At 36.6% G+C, this 20,776-nt stretch overlaps 2 protein-coding genes across 3 annotated transcripts in view; one reads left to right on the top strand and one right to left on the bottom strand.

Moving 5' to 3' along the window:
* Positions 1-9,247, top strand: part of necab2 (N-terminal EF-hand calcium binding protein 2) — a 103,652-nt gene extending 94,405 nt beyond the window's left edge. For both annotated transcript variants that reach the window (XM_028027883.1, XM_028027877.1), the window contains 3 exons: positions 1,520-1,597; positions 3,353-3,444; positions 4,715-9,247. In XM_028027883.1, the coding sequence (XP_027883684.1) occupies positions 1,520-1,597; positions 3,353-3,444; positions 4,715-4,743 (199 nt within the window). In that variant the 3' untranslated portion in view covers positions 4,744-9,247. The remainder of the gene's footprint in view (positions 1-1,519; positions 1,598-3,352; positions 3,445-4,714) is intronic.
* Positions 6,841-19,907, bottom strand: slc38a8a (solute carrier family 38 member 8a). Its single transcript, XM_028027868.1, has 11 exons — positions 19,585-19,907; positions 17,674-17,872; positions 16,328-16,484; positions 16,065-16,169; positions 15,284-15,341; positions 14,009-14,123; positions 13,771-13,918; positions 13,287-13,489; positions 13,156-13,207; positions 10,514-11,755; positions 6,841-9,569 (listed from the first exon to the last, which is right to left on the bottom strand). The coding sequence occupies exons 1-10, from the start codon at positions 19,780-19,782 to the stop codon at positions 11,653-11,655; spliced, it is 1,338 nt and encodes a 445-aa protein (XP_027883669.1). The 5' UTR covers positions 19,783-19,907; the 3' UTR covers positions 6,841-9,569; positions 10,514-11,652.
* Positions 19,908-20,776: the final 869 nt, after the last annotated feature.

The raw sequence follows: 20,776 nt of genomic DNA, 5'->3' as shown, positions 1-20,776 counted from the left end.
AAACATCACAAAGCACTGTTTGATTACTGTGATAATTTTAAGATAATATAGACCTTAACTGTCATTTTCTGGCAACAAGTCAGGTTACATTTTCATATTTAAGCATCAGTTATTACAGGAAGCTGCAAAAAACCTTACACATTACTTTGTACATTACTTCCTTAATAACCTTTTACATGGTTATTATTATTGTTCATTGATATTCATATTTAGTAAATTAGTTTATTGAAAAGTTCATTTTAGTAACTGAATTCATAAAGTGAAACATTATATACATTAAGTGCACACAGTGTGCAAGCTTTTATTTCTGATAAATAGGATTCTCCCCTTTCAGTTAATGAAAACATGACATTTAAGATTAGGAAATAACAGACTATTAAAAAAAATAAAAACAGGATACAGCAATGTGTGCTAATACCTGCTTAAAGATTTTCAGAATGTACTTTTACTCTGACAAACAAACCGCAGAATTTATTTATTTTATTTTTTTTAATTTGGAAGGGTGAGATCGGGAAACCTAAAAGCTAGTGGGCCAGTTTTTTTTTTTCTGAGCATAATGCAAGCAAAAACCTGAAAAGATGTTTTAGAAAATCTGTTAAACATATGAAAAACCTGAAATAAACAGAATTACTTACAGGATATCACTACATTTTAAAAGTTTGAATGAAGTTTCTAGCTGAAATTCCATGAAAGTAGTTAGCTTTGAAAAAGTGTAAAGTTTTTAGCAGAATTTAATCTTCCATTCATTTCAACGGGACCCTAGAAGATCACAAGAAGCTGAATATTTCATAAACTGTAAAAGATTTCAATACCAAAGGACAACCATAATGTCCCGAATGAGCAGAATATGGTAAAAGTTGAATGGTTGAAATAGCACAAAGTATGCAGAAGCAGTTAATAGATGAAAAGTGTATTGGGGGGGGGAAAGTGGAGAAACTCGAGTGGGAATGCTTAGAGCATTCACACTGACTGTTTTGGCAGAACAAAATAGATTTTAATTATTCTCATGAACCGGTGGTCTTATTTTCCCTTCTAGCGCCTAAATGCATCACTTGACAGATAAACTGGCACTATAGAAAGCGCTGGAAATAGATCCCGTATTGACTATGAGCACCTTGTTGGATTCCTGCTTTTACACTTTTGTGCTCCTCTGGAAACAATAATGCAGCATGTAGTTTATTACGGTGAAATAAACACTGAAATGCTTGTGTAAAGTCTAATAATGATATCAGCCATTTACTCATACTGTTACAGTTCATTCTTGTTCTTTATGGATGCAAGTCTCCAAATCTTAACTTACTAATTTTCCTTTAATTATTCCTATTATTTATCTGATGTCTTCTTTCATTGTACTTTCATCTTTTTCTTGACAATGTTGTCTATGCTTTATTGTCTAACTCATCTTTTCTGCTACGCTTTTTTCCTATTGATTCTTTTATCTTCCAATATTGCTGTCTTCCTGTAGACAAAGACAAAATGAGAACATTAATTCCTTCAACTCATTCTTGCTTCCCTTTAGTGTGACTGCAGTTCGTCTCCCAGATGGTTTGTCCTTCGTCGTCTACGAGTTCTGGGATGGAGAGGAAGAGTGGAAGAGGTGAGTGAGAAAAATTAGGATTAAAATAAATCTTTCTTTCCAGATTATAATTTTAAAAATGCCCTTTCACATGTTTTCCACATTGTGTAAACTTTTATATAAACCATCACTAAGTAGCACATAGCTGTGAGAGGAAAATTTTTTAAACAAGTTTATGGATTGAAATCTAATGATAGACTAAATAAAACCAAGGGTAACAAATTGTAATCAGGAGTTACCTAATTAGCAAATTGTGTCTGTTTTAATGTGAGTATTAATTCAGTGTCAAAGGTTTGTTATAGAATATTACGGTGGTGCTCCAACTGCATCAGGGCCACAGAGGAACAGAGATAGCTCAGCGATTAAGCAATTAAAAAATCTCCAGCTTAGGTCCACTTTTCAATTCACAATCTGAAAATGATGCAGTTGACCCGAGATTCGTGGGATTAGGAACCACAACCACCCACGAATAGAATCCACAAATATATGAAGCCCCCTCTAAAAGCACTTAGAACTGCCTATTTTTATAAGTCAAAGCCTAAATATGCTTTACTACACAATTATATACATATTGGAAACCAGCTTAGCACTGCTGCATAAATCCACGTTTCTTATCTCTGCTATTCTGGGTACAGTCAATGAACACCATGGAAAATTAAGTGGTTGATGTGCAAATGTCAATAGCATGTCAAGTTGTGCTTCGCTTTGGTATTTCAGCTTCCAAAGTGTTTTGAATATTTTAGATGTGGTTTTACAAAAAAAAAATCAACTATGATTTTTAGCTACATTTGGTAGAAAAACCTGTGAATGATGAACTCACTCCATAGCTATTCAAGCGATAGTCGAGGCAGGAAGAACATTAATCCATAGAGACTCTGGAGGAGCTGCAGAGATCCAAAACTCAGGTGGAGGAGTCTTTTGATGAAACATCTACTGGACAGGCACTCAGAAAATCTGGCCTTTATGGATCAGAAGAATGCAAAATATGGTTCTAGAAAATATTGACACCGGAAGTGGAATAAAATAGACAACCATATTTTTTTTAGTCATAAAGAGAAAACGTTTTCCTTTCCTTCTTTCCTAATTGTGTTTGTGTTGGTCTGTCATATAAAATCCAATACACTGAACCTTCTAATCTTACTGTGACAAAATATGCCCACGTCGTATCTTACCTGCAGCAGAAAGCCATCAAGCTTTCTGCTTCAGAACACTTCAGAACATTTTGGAGAAATTAAGAGTGAGCAGAGTACGCGGCCAATTACAACTATTTCAAGCAAAGTTTTTGGAAGCTTTTGGAATTTCATCCGATGCATCAGGCAAAACAAAACGTCTGTAAATGAGAGAATACTGCTACAGTATTGGGTCGTCAGTGAGTGAAGACATTCATATTGACTACTTTTGAGTCAGCATTCCAGCTTATCTGAAAGGATGTTTGAGCCAACCAAGTCATTTCTTCCTGCAGCACTGTTTTCCTTATTGATTGGTGACCAGCCAATAAAGAAAGCACTCACTTTTCTCTCATTAATGTTATCCTGAGTCTGTTGGATAAATCCCCCCTCCCACATTTAATTAGCATTCCTCAGCTGCATCAGATCATTGTGATTTAGTGATGGTGGGCACGAGGAGAAGCTGCTGATCTGAATTTCTGTTCTGCTGCTCACAGCATCTCGCCGCTATTAATATTTCAGGTCTTACAGTAAAGGCTAAGCAATTTGAAGCCATGCATCCTTTTGAGTGGCTGTGTGTATGCACTCTCACCTTTTCCTCTGACTTCAGGCACCTTCAATCGGCTCCCAACAAAGCCTTTCAGCATGTGAAGGTGGACACACTGTGCCAGCCCGAGGCCATCTCCTCTGTAGCAGTGCCAGGTTAGTAAATCATCAATTTCCATCAATGGAAAATTAACTTTATGATCTTGACCTTCACTCAGAGGTATAGGCCTTTAATTTTAGCTCAGTCCATCATCCCAAGAATGCCACCTTTTAATGTTTAAGAGCAAAACATCCATCATTTTAATAATGAAGCAAGTGAAAGTGTTTGACTTGATGCAGAGCTGCACAGCCTTGCCTTAAAATGAGACCTGGCGGTCTTCAAGCAATGCTGATGAGAAGCTGACTTTCAACTAACTGCCAGCAGAGCAGCTTAACAAATCAAGATGTCTTCTGATAATAAATCACTGCCACCACAGCTGCTGTCGTTTGACCAGATGAGATCATTTGTCATCTTTCATGGTTTCATTCTGAGCAAATGTTTTAAGTATAACATTTATTTTTACTATCCTTCCAAACAAGCTATTTTAGTGTTTAAAGTGGTCTTTGACCTCTCCAAGCTTTCCATTTTTCATAACTAGGCCATTTTCTAATACCATGAAAAAGTATTTGTTCACTGAAAGCTTTGTTTTTGCTTCTATTGACCATACTAAATGTTTTAGATTAAAATTTATTTTTATATCAGGCAAATAGATATGTAACTAGAGTAAATTACAAAAAAGAAATTAAGGCTATCTGTAGAATCCAACCTGGCCCTGGGGAAAAAATATTTTCTGCTTTTTAAAGCATGAATTAACTGTGTCATTTAACGTTTAATCAGCCAACACCAGGCCCGTATTGCCAGGAAATCACTGTTGAAACCACATATTTACTTGCACCACATCGTTATAGAGCATCCAAAGCACCTCTGAATTTACTTGCCTCAGTTAATGTTAGTGTTCATGATTTTACAACATTAATAAAAGACTGAAGCAGCATTGATATCGATAAGCGACTTCTAAAGCTAAAACTACTGCTGACCAAAAGGAACAACAGTCCTTTAGATCTGGCATAAAACCAAACAGCATTTAAAAAACTAATCACACACATAGTCAAACATGATAGTGGAGAAATAATGATATCAGTTTGTTTTGCTGCTTCAGGCCCAGATTGAGATGCATCTTTGAACTGGAAGTGCAGCAATAGACTTGATGCTTAATCAGCCCGTTTTGATCTGAATCTTCACTATTCAGTTGTTGACTAACAACATGGCTATTTTTGAACAATTTGAATAAAACTCATCTTCAAGACATCACTTGTCAGACTATTTCTCATCATACCTTGAATAACTTTCCCAGTCTCAAAGCTTCTTCCTTGTTTCTTTCTGCAGCCGCCTGGTGCAGCGTGAACAGGGATTGAGCATGAAGATGGTGGACTACACACCAAGACTCCCCCTGGACACTTTCTTTTATTCCAACCTGTTTACTGTCCCTCCTCCTCCCTTTATCCTTTAACTCTTTTTGTAAGTACATGTTTACATAGTGCAAAGGAAGGGCATCATCTGTAGAGAAAACTGTTCAATTTAATGTGAGAATACAAAACATGTTTGCAATGGGATGATTTGATGCTTAAAGTAGCTCTGAGCCACTTTGAGGTAGAGTTTATGTAGCAAGGATTATGAGGTTGTAAGTCATGTAGCAAAGTCTGTTTTTGGATTATACATTGGCATTATTTTTTTTACAACACTTTATGATGGTGTCACCATAAACTGCTCATCCTGCTAACCTTCTTTAACAAGTTGCAGCTAACTCTACATTTCTGAAAACATTACCCTCACCTTGGCCATTTTAAGCTCACTGATTAGGACCATCAGCAGCCATAAATGTCAATTTAGTTTGCACTCTCAGGAAAATAGCTGCCTCTCTAGTTAAGGTTATGCAACTGGAAACTATTCAAAAGAAAATTAGGACAATATAAAAATCAAACTCCAGTAGCTCCCACCAAGCTCACATCAAATGGCTCTTTGCAATGCTGTATTGATATAAGACTTGTGTTTGTTTCATGTAAGAAAAAATGATGACAGACCAGTTGGTTTTACTGCTCCAGATACTACACAATAACATCCCAAAAACACTGCAGTATGCACTGCTTCCAAGTCCACCTTACTTTAGAGAGCATCAAATTTCTTCCATGCATACAGCCCAGGAATTAGTTTTAGAGATGCTGCATGTCAGATTTTCAACAGTTGCTACATATTGTTAATGGGATTTAAATTGTCTAATTTGTATCCACAGTTAAGTACTCTTAATTGTCATGCTTCAGCAGAGCAGCCTTAAAAATTTCTATTTGAAAAAAAATCAGGCTTCTTTTTTAAGGAGCATTCTGATCAATAATGGCTGCTGTGGGTGTAATGAGTAAATAAATACACCTGAGCAACAAAACAGCAGTCATCTTGTGGTGAGACAGACCCTGAAAGGAGCTAGCCAGAAAATCTTTTCACAAAGATTCAGCGATAACCTTCTATTCATTGTTTTTCATATGGCTTTGTTTTATTTCCTTAATTTATGAGCAGAGTTTATTTTTGTTGGGACAAAGATTTTGGAGAAAGAAAAAGTGAAGCACCTTTCTGCTTTTCATGCAACTCACTTGGTCTACTTTTTGCCTTGGTCTACAATTGGTGATGGGTAGCTCATATTAGTGGTGACTGACTAGCAGAGGTTGTACATAGTAAAACGGTGTTCTATTCTGATTATATTTGTATTTATTGACACGTCTCAGTGATATGGTGTAAATTCTTTCTCGGTGAAAGTGGATTCAGGGGGTGCAGCAGTTTCTCTTCAGTTTGTTTAAAATCTGTGACAAAGTCTGATTTAAAGCCTTAAACATAAAAAAAAAAAAACATGGAACTGGTTTTGAACATTTGCTGGACCTTTGATTTCAAGTAAACAAGCTTGTGTGAAATGCACTTGAAATTTGTCCATGAATATTGTAGAAAAATAACCAGTTTCCTTGACATATAATTACATTCACAATATGTATTTCACTTTTTGTATGAAAAATCAGTAAGTGCAGTTACTATGGCATTACCACAAAACCACCCTGATATTAGCGTTTACATACCTGCATGGGTGTTTTGGCCACAGAATATACAATGCTTCACTTAAACATTCAGCTGTTAAATGAAAATTGTAATTATGTGAAGACAGAGGAGTCTAAGGTTTTTTCTGATTTTGGGGAGTCTAATTAGGCCACTTGGAAACCGCCACCATTGTAAAGCAATCAGACTAAAAAAGCACAATGTAAAAAAAAATAAAATAAAAAAAAGTTTATATAGTGAGCAACATGAAAGTATTTAGAAATCAATAGTATTGCCATTGGCTTCCACTTCAGTCCTTGTTTGACTCACTTTCACCTGCACTTCTGCTTCCTATCCAAGAGCGTCAGTAGTAGAAAGTTGGGAATCAATACTCACTGGCACTTCTGTCAATCCAGCACCAAGTCCGTCTTTTAGGGCGCTGGGCTGCCCTGAGCAGAGTCAGGACTCTGGGACTTGCAGAATAATAATATCCAGCTGCCGAAATACTTTTGTTACTGTGGATTTCTAATACAGACATGTGTGAATTGTTTTCAGTAACCTCAGAGGTTTAAAGGGACCCTGCAGAGGTTTTGATCTCTTGAGCTATAAAATGGTGTTTTTAGAGAAGAACTGGGCCTATTGAATAGTTAGAAATTAGGTGCCATTTTTGAAGTCATTAAAGTTTAGAGCAGCCATCTTTAAAAGTATTTTTTCTCCCTCGTTAACAGTAGGTATTAACATTGCAGAAACCATGACTATAGTACACCCTACTTTCCAATTCACAAAAGTGCGTGCCAATTTGGTTTCACATCCATGTTGAAATGTTTTAAGGAATAAAATTTACAGTACTAATAAATACTAACAAACCTTATTCAGTGACAACTTTGAACCTTGCCATAAAGCAGACTTAAAGCTAATGACAGAAAGCATAATGTAAACAGTGGCTGAGAGCTCAGCGTGCTCCAACAGATAAAAAGAAGTTGTTGTCTGACTACACATAAATATGAACAAACAAAATTAAAATAAACAGGAAAGCAAAATATTTTTTCAGGAACACATTTATCTGTGTCCTGTGTGTATTGTCCTATCGACATCTTGGGATATCGATAGGACAATGAATCATATGATTCATTTTTACTTGCATTGCTTAGAGTTACACATTTTTAATGCTGATCCAACATTAAACCTACTTGTGGTTCCTCTGCTAGTCTGAGCCTAACTTTAACATACCAACATTTGACTCCTTATTCTTGACCAATTTATAGCCTTTCATACGACAATGCATTGCATCTAACAGCTGATTGCATACCTCAACAACTTAACATTTAAACTCCTCTTCTCAATGGTATGAGTTTCTACAAGTTACTAAAGCAAATCATAATCCATACAGACGCCAAGGAGTTAAGTTTTTTGTATCAAAATAAATACTTTTTCGTATCCGTTGATGCCACTCTGGCAATGTTGAAAGCGTCAGTAAAAATATTTGTATCCATCCCGCAAACTACCATCCAACATTGAGACACAAAGACTCTAAATTAATTAATAAATTAATTGAGCTGCCCGGACTGCTATGCCTACATTAATGGAAACATGAACAATCTAGCTGGAAAGCAAAAGAAGAATCATCAATTTCAGTCACAATAGAGATTTTTTTAACTCAAACAATCCTTATTTGTTTGAGGAAATGGAGACTGTAACGATTGATAAGTCTAAACATGTCATTTTAAATATGTAGTTTTTAAACCCATTTTGTTTTTCATTTGCTGTAAGGTTTTCAAGCAGTTATTTGGCTACAATGCATTCCCAGCGTAAAATAATGCCTTCCCAATTTGCTCAATTTTAGCAGTGTTGTATTTAATCTTTGCTGTGCATTAAATCATTTTAAGCCCCCCCCCAAAAAAAAACCCAGTAAAAATGGTCGTTTTGATTAAATCTCCACAGGAAGTCTTTTAACTTCTCACAGTTTAAAGTAGAAATTAGTCAAAACATGAATCATGTTTGCTTTCTATAAGTTGAAGTACTCCAGTAAAAACGAAGCCATATCACATGAATTGGTGTTTACCTACAGCTTACTGAAAGCCATAAGCTTTACAGTGTTCAGCGTAGCCCATGCGGTCTAATCGAGGATTCTTTCTTGGGGTTGAAAGTTGATGATGATTTAGAGGTAAAAAAAAATATGAGTACTGTTTCCTGTTAATACATTCCTGAATGTCCCTGAGACTGTGTTCTTTTTCCACCCTTCTCCCGCCTCCTCCTCAGTGCTTTGTCATACAATGAAAGAGTTATGCCGTTGAACTGTTTCACACCAGTATGGCGTGAATGTTAGCTGCAGGAAAGAAAAAAAAACAAACAAAAACAGATCTGATGTTGCTGTTATCAGAGTCTGTCGTCAATCGATACGAAAAGCCAATCAGGAATTTGCCAAAATATCAGACATCAAGGCCATAACTCTTCCTTTCTATGGCGGTGTTCTTTTCTATCCTTCTATTGAGTGCATGTCAACTGAATGTCCAGTAATGTAGTATTAGGCCATGCTACTCCTTCAATAGGTTTTGTGCATTTCTTACCTTATTTATTTTCTAGTATTCCTATGAAGAAAACAGACTAAAAATGTATTATATAAATACATATATAAGAAAGATGACATAAAAGAATGAATTATCACTTTTATGGCAATGTTTGATGAAATATTAATTCTTAATGTATGTTTCAGTAAAACTGCTTTCTCTTCAAATGTAGAGACTTATTGCAGGGATGCAAGTATGATCTTTGGTCTTTGAAGAATATCTTGTTGAAATTCTAGATGATGTAGAGTGATACAATTCAATAAAACTATAAAGCTGAAAATTGTATTGTTGGGAGTTTTTGAATTAGAAAGGGTGGGGAGTTGATCACAGCTGGTTATTCAACTTGTCTTTATCGGTTGTAATAAAAGAAATTAACTGTGAACCAAGAATTCACATCAAGGCTACTTAAAAATACTTAGCAATTCTTTCTAAAATTTACAGCAAGATCAATTTATTATGATTGACATTTTAAACCACTAACTAAGATTGTTCTCAGATTTTGTGAAAGCATCCTGATTATCCCAAAGACATCTGGAAAAATATTCTGTGGACTAACCAGACAGGGAAACTTGAAGGACAAGGTCACAACATCAGATTGTGACCTTGTAACAAAATCCTCGAATAAACGGGAAATGTACACGCTCAAGTGAGTCCTTTTACTTCTTTTTATACGAATTTGATAATAAGCATGACCATCAAACAATGCTAGAAAAACGATTTCATTAATGAAAAGAAAGAGGGGACACCTCAGCGCACTGAAGCGGCTACAAGCTGCCCGCTACATTTAATAATCAATTGTTTTCCTGAAATCATAGTATTTTACCCGTCATTCTTTAATTTTTTACAAGTACACCATGAAACAGTCAACTCTAAGACCATAACCCAGCCTATAAATCAAAAGAAAAAGAAATAGTCCATCAAAAAAGTCCATAATTAGGCAATCCAAAAAAAAAATAAAGTTCCGTTTGCGCAAAAAAAACCAACGCTGGGGCCCAAAAATATTAATCCGTCTTCGTGCACCAAAAATATAAGAAAGAAAGAAAGAAAAAAAAATTGGAAGGGTCTCACCGGGTCGGCGTTTGTGTACCCGGGCGGTTCCCTTCGTCAGGCCTGGATCGCGAGCGCCTCGGGTCCGGTCAACGCTCCGTGTGGCTCTACCTTGCCTCCAGAAGACTTTTGACCCCTTTCTGAATTGCTCTGGCCACGCTTTTAGTCCAGCAGTCAGTTCTCTCCGGGCTAATCTTGCCAGCTCCTCGGACCGTCGCTCGGCGTCCCTTCCAGCGTGTTGCCCCACCCCCTCTCCTTTGTCGAGTGTCCTCTGTTCCTTTTTATAAGTTCCGGTAAAAGTTGTGACCCAGATATATTTTTACTAAGTGGACTTTCACAAATAATATACATACATACAAGACATCCTTGTATACATCTCAATACAACAAAAAATTATGTGTATTTTATTAACCTATATTTTATACTCGGAGGTTAATTTTTTTTTTTTTTTTTTTTTTTTTTTTGCTTGGGATACCTTATTTCATTGTGATGTCACAACCTTAAGCTCAAGGCGCTTGGGTTATGCATCAGGATAATAGTCCAAAGCAAAGCAGCAGGTCCACCTCTGAGTAACAACCACACACACACAAATAATCACAAGTTTTGGACAATGCTGTGGTGTGACCTTATAACGGGCCACTCCTATTTGAAGAGTTGTTATTTAACTGAAAGCCTTTCAGAGATTAGCAGGCTAAAGTTTTTCCCCAGCCAACTAACGACCTACTGCCAATTTCCTCAAACACTAGGTTCTGGTTCCTGGCCAGAAGGGAAATTTCTTTTGAACATGGGGCTGAATTACACTTTAGCCCAAAAAAGGTAATAATTTGAAAATTATTTTTTGTATTTAATCAGAAGTCCTGGAAATATTCCCACTTACACATTCATTCTTAAATCTGTGCTAATTAAAAACAATTCAGTTGTCTTTTAATTGTATTAATTCTTTTGCTAATTATTTGGACTTGAGCAATTATTTGTACCAATCAATAAAAAGACTAGTTTTGCCTTGGTTGGCCCTGACAGGTGACCAAAAGGCAAATGCCTAAAATCTAAGGATGCCACTCATATCAATAAACCCCATGTATTTTGACGCATTTTTAATTTAATAAATCAGATAAATATGAATTGCATGTTTTGATGCACGGATCGGGATGACTGGATATTTTTTTTCATTTTCTATGAATTCTGCTAAACCATTTCTTTCAAAAAAACCTACACGACATTTTCTCTTTTTCCTTCTATGGTCCTGGCAGGACAGGCCTCAATCAGAAATCTAAATTGGCAAAGAAAAATATGATGGGTGTAACTGAAGTTTGGACCCCTTCTTGATAAAATGAATAAAAACAGTGCTCAACAAATAGCAAGAAAACACTTTCACTCAGTCATGGACACAGTAGCAGAAAGTTGTTTTTTTTTGTCACAGTGCAGTTGTAATCGATAAATTCACATAAAAAAAAAATCTTCGACAGCACCGTTTTACTGGCTGTGTCCCAGTGCATTGAAAGCATTGAGCTGAAAGCTGTAGGCGTGTATGTGTGTGTCCTCAGTATTCAGTTTCTGTTGTCCGTCACTCAAGAGTCATAACTGACCTCAGGAGGAGCAAAACAGTTCAGACTTATTCACAGAAGGTTCCCTGAGAGGTCAGATCTTTCCAAGGAGCTCCATGACAGCGACGGTGGTGCTTTGACCAAAAATGAAGGCTCCACAGATCAGGGTAACTGCTCCCCAAATGGTAAGGGTGATTCTGGAAAGAATTGGGAAAAATAAATAAAAATACATCAGTATACAAGTTTACATTTCATGACAGAATATCCACAGCTGGGTAGAGAAAACTTTTAAACATAATCAATACAACTACAAACCTTCAATTACATTAAGATGCTCATGTATACATGGCCTCTGTACTGGCAGATTAACTGTTGAAAAAATACTGGCAATCAAAACATGCCTAGTTGTGGTTAATTTTAGAAATGTATTAAGAAGATCTGCAATTATCCACAAAATGTTCTACAAGTTTGTGGGGATTTTTGCCTACATAAGATTCCATTAAATCTTAGTTTAATTAAATATGATTTAATTTAACTAAATATGAAATATAATTAAATTTAATATTTATTAATATAATTAATAAATTAATATAATTAAATTGTATTTGATTTCACTACAGACCGCTGTAGAGACCAACAAGTAGACTCAAAGCTCTGTATTTATGTGTCCATCTTCCTGAATCTCCTTCATAGCCATGAGATTTGGATCACAACTACAAGATCAAGATGCAATTTCTCCTGACGCATCCCACTGGGAGGAGTCTCTGGGGCTGACCCGGAACTCGCTGGAGGGACCATCATATCCCGTGAGGCCCAGAAACAACTTGGGACATTTCAAGAATGAGCTAGAAAGTGCTGAGGAGGGTTATCCGGGATGCCCTTCTGGACACGTTACCACGGCAACCCAATAGTTATAAAACAGTGGATGACTGTTTAAAAATATTAAGTTTAATATTCATCAATCACCTAAAAAGAAATTGTTTGTACTGTAATGCAAGTGTTTTTCAAGAATGAAACGCTGTCACCTGAGTTTTACAGCATTTAAATTCAGTCTTGGGGGGGAGGGGGGAGATTGAAAAAGAAAATGGGACGTTTAAAATATCTTCACACGTACACAGACCAAAATACTGCAAATAAAGTATTATTTTTCCATAATATTGTCATATTTATTTTCATATATGTAAACTATTTTTTTTTACCTATAAGGTGCTAAAGGTAAAAAAAAAAAACAAAAAAAAAAACATTTTTTGTATTTATTTTAGTTTTTATTTTCTTTTGCAAACAAGCTGAACCAATTCATTGAGACTCATGGAAATTAAGCAATAATAACAATTCAAAAAGAACTAAAACTGAAACCATTATTTTTTTTATAGTAAGAAATAATAAATACTGATTTATTAACTGGTTGTCCCTCTACACTAGGTGTTGGCACTTTCTTTTATTTATTGGTTTTAGCTCTGCTTTGGGTTTGCACAGATCTAATCAAATTATGTTGACTCACTACAGGGAATGATAAAAAAACAGCAGCTTAAACTGATGAGTATTGAGATTAATTCACAGTTAAATTCATTAACATTTAGATGAAGCTTGTCCTCACCTGGTCTTGCAGGATACTGGCTCAGATTGCATGGCAAACATCAAACAGAGTCCTGTAGAAACAAACACACACACTCTTTAACAGAACAGCAACTGGTTTTATTGAACATCCCTACATGACAAGATCTCTACCTGGGAATATAAAGATGAAAAAGGCACTGATTCCTCCAATGACACTGATAACTTTACTGATGTCTGGTACAAACACAGCAATGAGTAGCGTCGTCATTATCCACAGAACCGTCAGAACCCATCGGCTGCGACATTCAAACTTCACCATCAGCGCCTCGTCCCGTCTCCTCCACCGACTCAGCAGAGGGTCCTGAATCACTGATCTGATGTGTTCAAAACGCAATGTAGCCAAACGCAACATTAAATACATAATGAGACTTGATAGACACAACAGAATGTGTACAGCAGAGAGAAGTCAGATTGAGTTTGGAGAATCACAGAGGAAAGAAGCCGCTAATCTGCTGAAGGGCCAACTCTCTGGATTAGAGAACAGCCCCAAAATAGAGAAACTATCCAGTAAGTAACAATTGTATGGACAGGAAATTCCTGGTTGAAATTATAGCCAAGAGAGGCTCACACTGGTTTTAAAAGCAACATGGCTGACCTGCCCAGCAACACGATGATAGGATAGATGGTGATGATGGAGACTCCAAACAGCAGTCTGGCAACGAGCATGAGTTTGTCATGATTGGAGTACGACATTAAAATATCCGGAGCCACAGTCTTTCCAAATGTCAGGTATCCATAAACTCCTAAAGCAAAAACCAAGGAACGTAGCCTCTATAAGTTCACTGTTGTGTTATGGGGGGGGGAGTCACAGGTGAAACAGAAGGTGATCTGACCTGTGAGGGAGTAAATAATGAGACAGATAATCATCGCAACCACAGAGACAAAGGCCCAGTGAGAAAGCCGCTGGTTCTCCATGCTGCTGTAGATGGCGATGGAAGCCTCATGGCACTGCGAGAAGAGAAACTCCTCTTATGCTATGTTGGACAATCAGTTGAAAAGGTTACAGGATCACAATAACTAGAATGAACATCCAAATTACGTTTCTCTTTTTAAATCTATCTGCAAAAGAGTTGAACTGAATGACAAAACTCCCCAGCATGTCAAACTAAAATTAAATTCAGTCTACAGTAGCACCCTTTATGGCCGAGAGAAATTTCTTGGCCATGTTTTTATTCAAAATACTTTTTCTTCAAGTAAGCAATAAAGTTTAATTAGCCCTTGTCCACTCTGTAGTGAAAGTTCATGCTGAAACATTGTAAATTAATCTCCAACCTTTAATACGATGCAGTTAAGATATGAAATTCGGCTCTGTAACCTAAGCTATCACACACTTGGTAATTATATAATAGAATGCATGATTATAATATGCTACACTCGACGTTATTAAATCCAGCATAATAAGAAACGGTTTTAAGTCACCAACCTGGGGCATTGGTTTCTTTCCACTGGGGACATAACTTGTAGATCATCATATGAAACCATGTTGCTGATGTGATTCCAGCATGGAGTCAAGAGTTAAAGGAAAGCTCAGAGTTCAGGAACATCTCAGAGTTAAGCCATCAGGATTTCAGGATTCTCACTCCTGTCCCAGCTGCCATCAGCTGCTTTAAAATCTCCCTTCTCTATTCGTCCCTTCCCCTTAGATCAGGACCTCATCAGCTCTTTTTTCAACTCTCTGCACAGCAATCACTCACCCTGACAGAGTGTTAGTGTGAGAAGAAATGTATCAATTGAGTTGCACTTTCCTTTGGCTTTATTAGATCCTACTGACAGCAGCCTTCAGGGGTTACAAGGGCAAGCTGGGCAGTTGCACATAAATCCGTCCTCCTTCAGACTGACAGAATGAGCTCCGAGCTCACACTCTGCAATATTAAACATTACAAAGTTGACAGAGAAGGTCAACCTGCTAACCTTACACTGTATGGAAACACTTTTTCTGAGAAAGCGCAAACTTCCAAATCAATATACAAGATTTAAAGGCAACTTCTTTACTGAAATACAGAACACACAGCTGCAGAGTGATCCACAGTTTTGCAATACCCTGATGCTGACATGTGAAACCAGTCTCAAATGGTCCTGAAAAAACTAAAGCAAATTGTTGAACTCACCTGGAAACCAAAGCAGATGGTTGGGATCACGCTGAACATCGATTCCCAGGCGCCAGTCCTGTGAACACATCAAGACTTTATCTGGAGTTTTTGTTATAATCAGCACATTTAATGATGTTCCTCCCCATAGCCATTCATCTTCCTACTCTTGTCCTTACTCCATCTTTAGAAGCCAAGTATAACCATCTGAAGATATCCAGAATCTCATTCTTTGAGTCATCATATTTCCTGCTTTGCTTTCTGGTTCAGCTCTTTCTCTACCACAACAAACCTGAGCACCTCCTGCATTACGGAAGAAAAAGCCCCAATCCATCTGCCCATCTCTCACTCCATCCTACCAAAACTCATAAACAAAGCACTTATATACCCCCACCCAGCAGGAGCAGGCCTTTTACTGATCAAGATCTATGGTCACATACTGTGAAACGCTCCAAACCACACTGAAAATTATGACCCAAAGAAACCAACAGAGCTGCATAATCAGTAAAAAGCAAAGATAAAATCCTGAAGTTCCCAAACCAGACACCCTCCTCTCAACAACTAAACTTTCAGATCCCATCCATGACCACAAATGGATTCAGTAACATGAGATATTAATCTTTGTAAAGTCCTTCCTGCACTGCATTTAGTAATATTTCACAACTGACATATAGCTCAATGTAAAGGGCAAGTAAGTCAGTGATGGAGAGAGTTTAAACAGTGATGTCTGATTTAGATTCTAAGGAGATTTATGGTTAAACCAAGTTAAAGATAGCTCAAATAACGGATGTGTTTCACGTACCCACTGGAGTAGAAAGGGCTTCTGTGATCTGGAACATTCGGCATGGTGAAGTACTTTATGATTATGGATACTGTCAGGTAGGTTGCAGCTACAGTACCCAGAACACTAGGAGAGGACCAAGAAAACTGTTTTAGGCTGAAAATACTGCATTAGGGCATCCTTTGTTAATTATTTACATTGCTTCAGTTGGTAACTGTTGTTTGAGCCACATCTGTGGTCCTATGGAAAAGAAAATTACTTAAAAAGGAGATAAATTACACAACCTGGTGTATTTTTGGATAGCGATCTCCTTGGGGATGGACATTGGCATGATGAGGAAGAAGCAGAGCAGAACTAGGGCAAATCGGTGGTCAGTGTAAAAATGATAGGGCATCTCAGATTTTGGCAGAGCAGTCACCAGCTCATACAGAGTGTTGCACACTAAAGGACAGAAATCAGATACAAAAACAAAAGTTTAGGATGCATATTTCATTAAGATGTTTATTTTGAGTCTCTGTTGAGCATGAGTAACAATCGCTTAAATTATATTAGACAAAATATCTATTTTATTATCTTAATAATTTGAAATTTCTCAGAGGTTGTTATTTCATTGTGCCTGGGCAAATATAGACTGTAGTGAAGAATTTTGATTAATTCTGAACACTGCATCTGGTCCAACTAAAGAGGGCACAAAAAGACATTAAATCAGAAGAAAGTTTTATTCGATGTGATAATCTGAAGAAAGTGATGATACCTCTGTCATCCTCAAGCAAGTTAGATTGGCATCATAGTGGTACATTTCAAAACATATTGTGAAAATGTTTAATATTCTTTATCACTAATCATCAAGATTATAAGAAACAAAGACTTGGTATAGATCTTTGCGTGATGATTCTGTATAATATACAAGTTTCACTCTTTTGAGATGAATGGCAAGAAATATTTGCACTTTCACACAGTATCCCAATTTATTTAGATGTACCTGTAATAATAATAATAATTTTAAATATTAAAATTGTGAGATTTTTGTTTTGGACATAATAAAACAATAACGCTGAAACAATTAAATACTTTGAAAAAAAATCATTAAATGTTCTGCTCAATCACAGCACTTTGTTACAGCTATAAAACTTGAACAATAGTAAATATAAATAACTTTGACTATTGATTTGTTGAATTGTTTTCATTCACTCCATAATTACGCACATTTTGCGTTATTAAATACAGTTAGAATGGAACAGGTGCAATTTCAGAAAAAGAAAAATGGAAAGAGGAATTTGGGGAAAAAAAATAAAACTGAATTTCATAGAGAAAGTTTCATCTTTTCCTCAAGCTAATTTGTCACTTTAGTGTTGCTTGACTATTTACATGTTTTACGCATGTTTACTTTAAATATGCTGCTATATTTACTATAATTATCCTGACAAGATGTTCATGATCCAAATTGGCTATAATATATTATAAATCAATAATAAGCCGATATGCAGTCATATACAGTCCTAAAACAATGCAATTATCTCACCAAGTATGAATACAATTGTCACCAAACTTAAAGAAAAATACACATCTGGACCAAGGGAACGAACATTAGCTGCAGAAGTGCAGACCTAAAAAGACAATCATTACTCACACTTTTCCAGCTGGTCATTCACTACGACCAGAAAGGCCACAGAGATCATGAAAAGGTTGAAGATGAAGCAGATCTCACACAACTGACCAATGGCCGTGCCGCACAGCTCCTTCACCACCGCCTGGTAGGTGTGTTGACGACTGATAGAGGAGGAATAACCCAGAATGATCAGGCCACTGATCAGGAACACGAGCGAGATCTGAAGACAGAAACGCATGACTGCAACACTTGGCTTTTGAGGGAATTTGTTTTCCCTCAAACAAATCCCTCATATATTATAGTATGAAGCAATGTCATGTTTTCGAAAAGATATCATGATTTGAATAATGAAATTACTCACATTCTTGATCATCCACAGTTTTCAGAAAATTTGTTTTTGTTTTTTTTGTTTTATTTGCAGAAGCAAATTAAGATCAATGATTTTTATGTCTTGTAGAGCTATGGAGAAGTTTACTGTAAACAAAATATGGATGTAAAAGGCATCTTTAGATTAAAAAAACAACTGTTGCTATGTTTAGGTGCATCTACAAGACTTAATCCACATCTGTTTTTGTTAATATTACATCTCATACCAACCAGCTATAAATAGCATCTAGCACTAAACAAATTAAACAGTTAAGCACCGGACACCTCTGCAATATTTAGCAGTCAGGCAAGCATAAATCACTAATAAAACAACAAAACGGTGTAATAATGCTGAGGGCAGTGCCATGGGAGTGCTGATAACCAGTACATACATCTGCCTCCAGATACCTGTGGTATATTATAGTATGGCAAATTGTTTCATGTCTGTTCAGGTAAGCAGCCAGAATACTTAAGAGCCATATGGTAGAGTAAGAAAACAGAAGGCCTTTGCCTTGCTATAAACCTGCTAGGTTTTTGCTGTAAAAATATCTCTTGTTGCATTTAGGTCCCCTGTCCAGTCACATACCAGTACACCATCAGAGATCAAATGTGTATTAAACAGACAAAGTTGCCTGAAATCACCTTCCTCCATCCCAAAGAAGTCAAGACAGGCATATTATCTGAACACTTCTCTATTTTGTATTAGCTTTTTGGAATGTAAGGGAAATTGGTTGCAGTGTTTTGGAGTATTTATCAGAGTATTAATCCCTCCCAAGAACTCATTTCAATACGGGTCACACCTGTTTCAAAGATAAGGCTAATACGCCAGAACGATTTTTTTAAGCCATTCAAAAAAAGATTTCCAAACTTAGTCCTTTAGAGGTAAAATTAGCACATGATGAAATCACTTCAATATTCTGTTCTGCACATAACAATTTAATCCTGTTGTTGCATTTAAAAATATTTGAGAGATAATAGCACTTCATCTTCTTATACAAAGAAGACAAATTATTACCCAACAACTTTGTTTAAATTTTTACACTTTCTGATATCTTCAGTAAATTAATAACATCCTTATTTCAAACACAGCGACATTAAACATTAACTGCTAAGTACAATATGTGTAATTTAAAATTTTGTGTATTCCCAAGAAGAGCAAAGAATCCAACATTTCTTTTTACAAGAACAGACACTTTTAAAACTGTAACCAGAGATAGGAGCAGAGTTTTCATTTAGTCCACAATAAAGATAAATATAGTCCAAGAATAATGGTATTCATGTCCAAGCTGCACATTAATCTCTTTGTATTGTGGGACAAACTTAAAACAGAGTCAGAAAAACTCCTTCAGAAAATTAAATAGAGCTGAAGTCAGAGCGAAAGATATCTCAGGTGAAACAAATCAGATTAATTTACCTACAATTCTGCATCAGAAATTCGAAATATCTACAAAAGTCACCCCATGTAGAGATAAATATTACTTTTAAACTAATGTGTTCTTTCTAACCCTTTAAGACAACACTTTTTTCTTATTTTTTTTAAGCATTTTAAAATGAGAGCGCTCTCACCAGCTCCACGGTGACCGCGCTCCGAACGCCCCCGGCTCTAGCGAACGCCCAGGGGAAGTTCAGCAGTCCGGCGCCCAAAGCGGACTTCAGCATGATGAAGACGGCTCCCATGGAGCCCAGCCGGGGCCCCACGTCTAGCGGTGGCTTGGCAGAGGTTGAGGCCAGCAGGCTGATGCTCTCCCTAGCTAACTCTTCCATGCTCGGGTCGGCAGAAGAATCACAGCGAGATTCGGTGTCCGCCAGAGCGGGACTCTGAACACCGACGGCCGCCCACTGAACCAGGTGAGCCCCGGATAGAGGGGAGGGTCTGTCTGTAGGCCAGCTGCTGCCTTCAGGGACTGCTCGGAAGCTTAAAATTTATTGTACGCCTGTGTACAAAACATGAGATGCATTGATTTTTAATTTATGACTTTTTTGGTTAAACAACATCTTATATCTATGATTTTAAGATGCTACAAGTCTTGATTTATTTTTATTTTTTTTGTTCAATAAGTGATAAATTCATCGTTTGGGTTACGAACTACTAGACATTCTAAAAGGGTCAATATCTAGGGCATCAAAGCAAGCTTAATGCACACAAAGTAATATAATTAGTTCATTATATTAGTAATTAATGTTAGTAAACAAACAAAAAACTAATCAAAGCTAGTCATTTCTGACATTGATCGAGATGGTCATTATAAACATGACCATTACACTTATTTTTGTAATATTTATCTTCTCTACAGTTATATTCTTTATTTCAATAAGTATAAGTATTATAATATTTTAGATTTTTACTTTTGTAATTTTGATGTATAGTGGGATTCACTAATAGTTGGGGCCTGCCATGCAAAGCAATGGCAGGAACCTATTACTATTCTCCCAACAAGGGTTTCTTTATTCTTTATTTTTCATCCGTAACCGTTAATGCGGCTCATACTGCTGCGTGCACACCTACAAATGAGGTATCAAAACGTGCAGAAAATTCACGCCATTGGGAGCTATTACTTTTGGTGGGATTCAGGGTTAACATGGCGACATAATTCGCAAAAAAACTACGAAAAAAAACCCCATTATAAGTCAATGGGAAAAATCCTACAAATACCCTATTTTTGAGGATTTTCTGTGTCGTCACGAATTCCCGTAGAAATGCCATTCAAATTTCATTTTGTAGATACGTCCGTGGCTCGTCGATACCAATTACGGTTTG

The sequence above is a fragment of the Xiphophorus couchianus genome, chromosome 2, assembly GCF_001444195.1.
Source record: "Xiphophorus couchianus chromosome 2, X_couchianus-1.0, whole genome shotgun sequence".
Taxonomy (NCBI): Eukaryota; Metazoa; Chordata; class Actinopteri; order Cyprinodontiformes; family Poeciliidae; genus Xiphophorus; species Xiphophorus couchianus.
The sequence above is the reverse complement of the archived record's forward strand: the minus strand, read 5'-3'. Positions and strand labels throughout refer to the sequence as shown.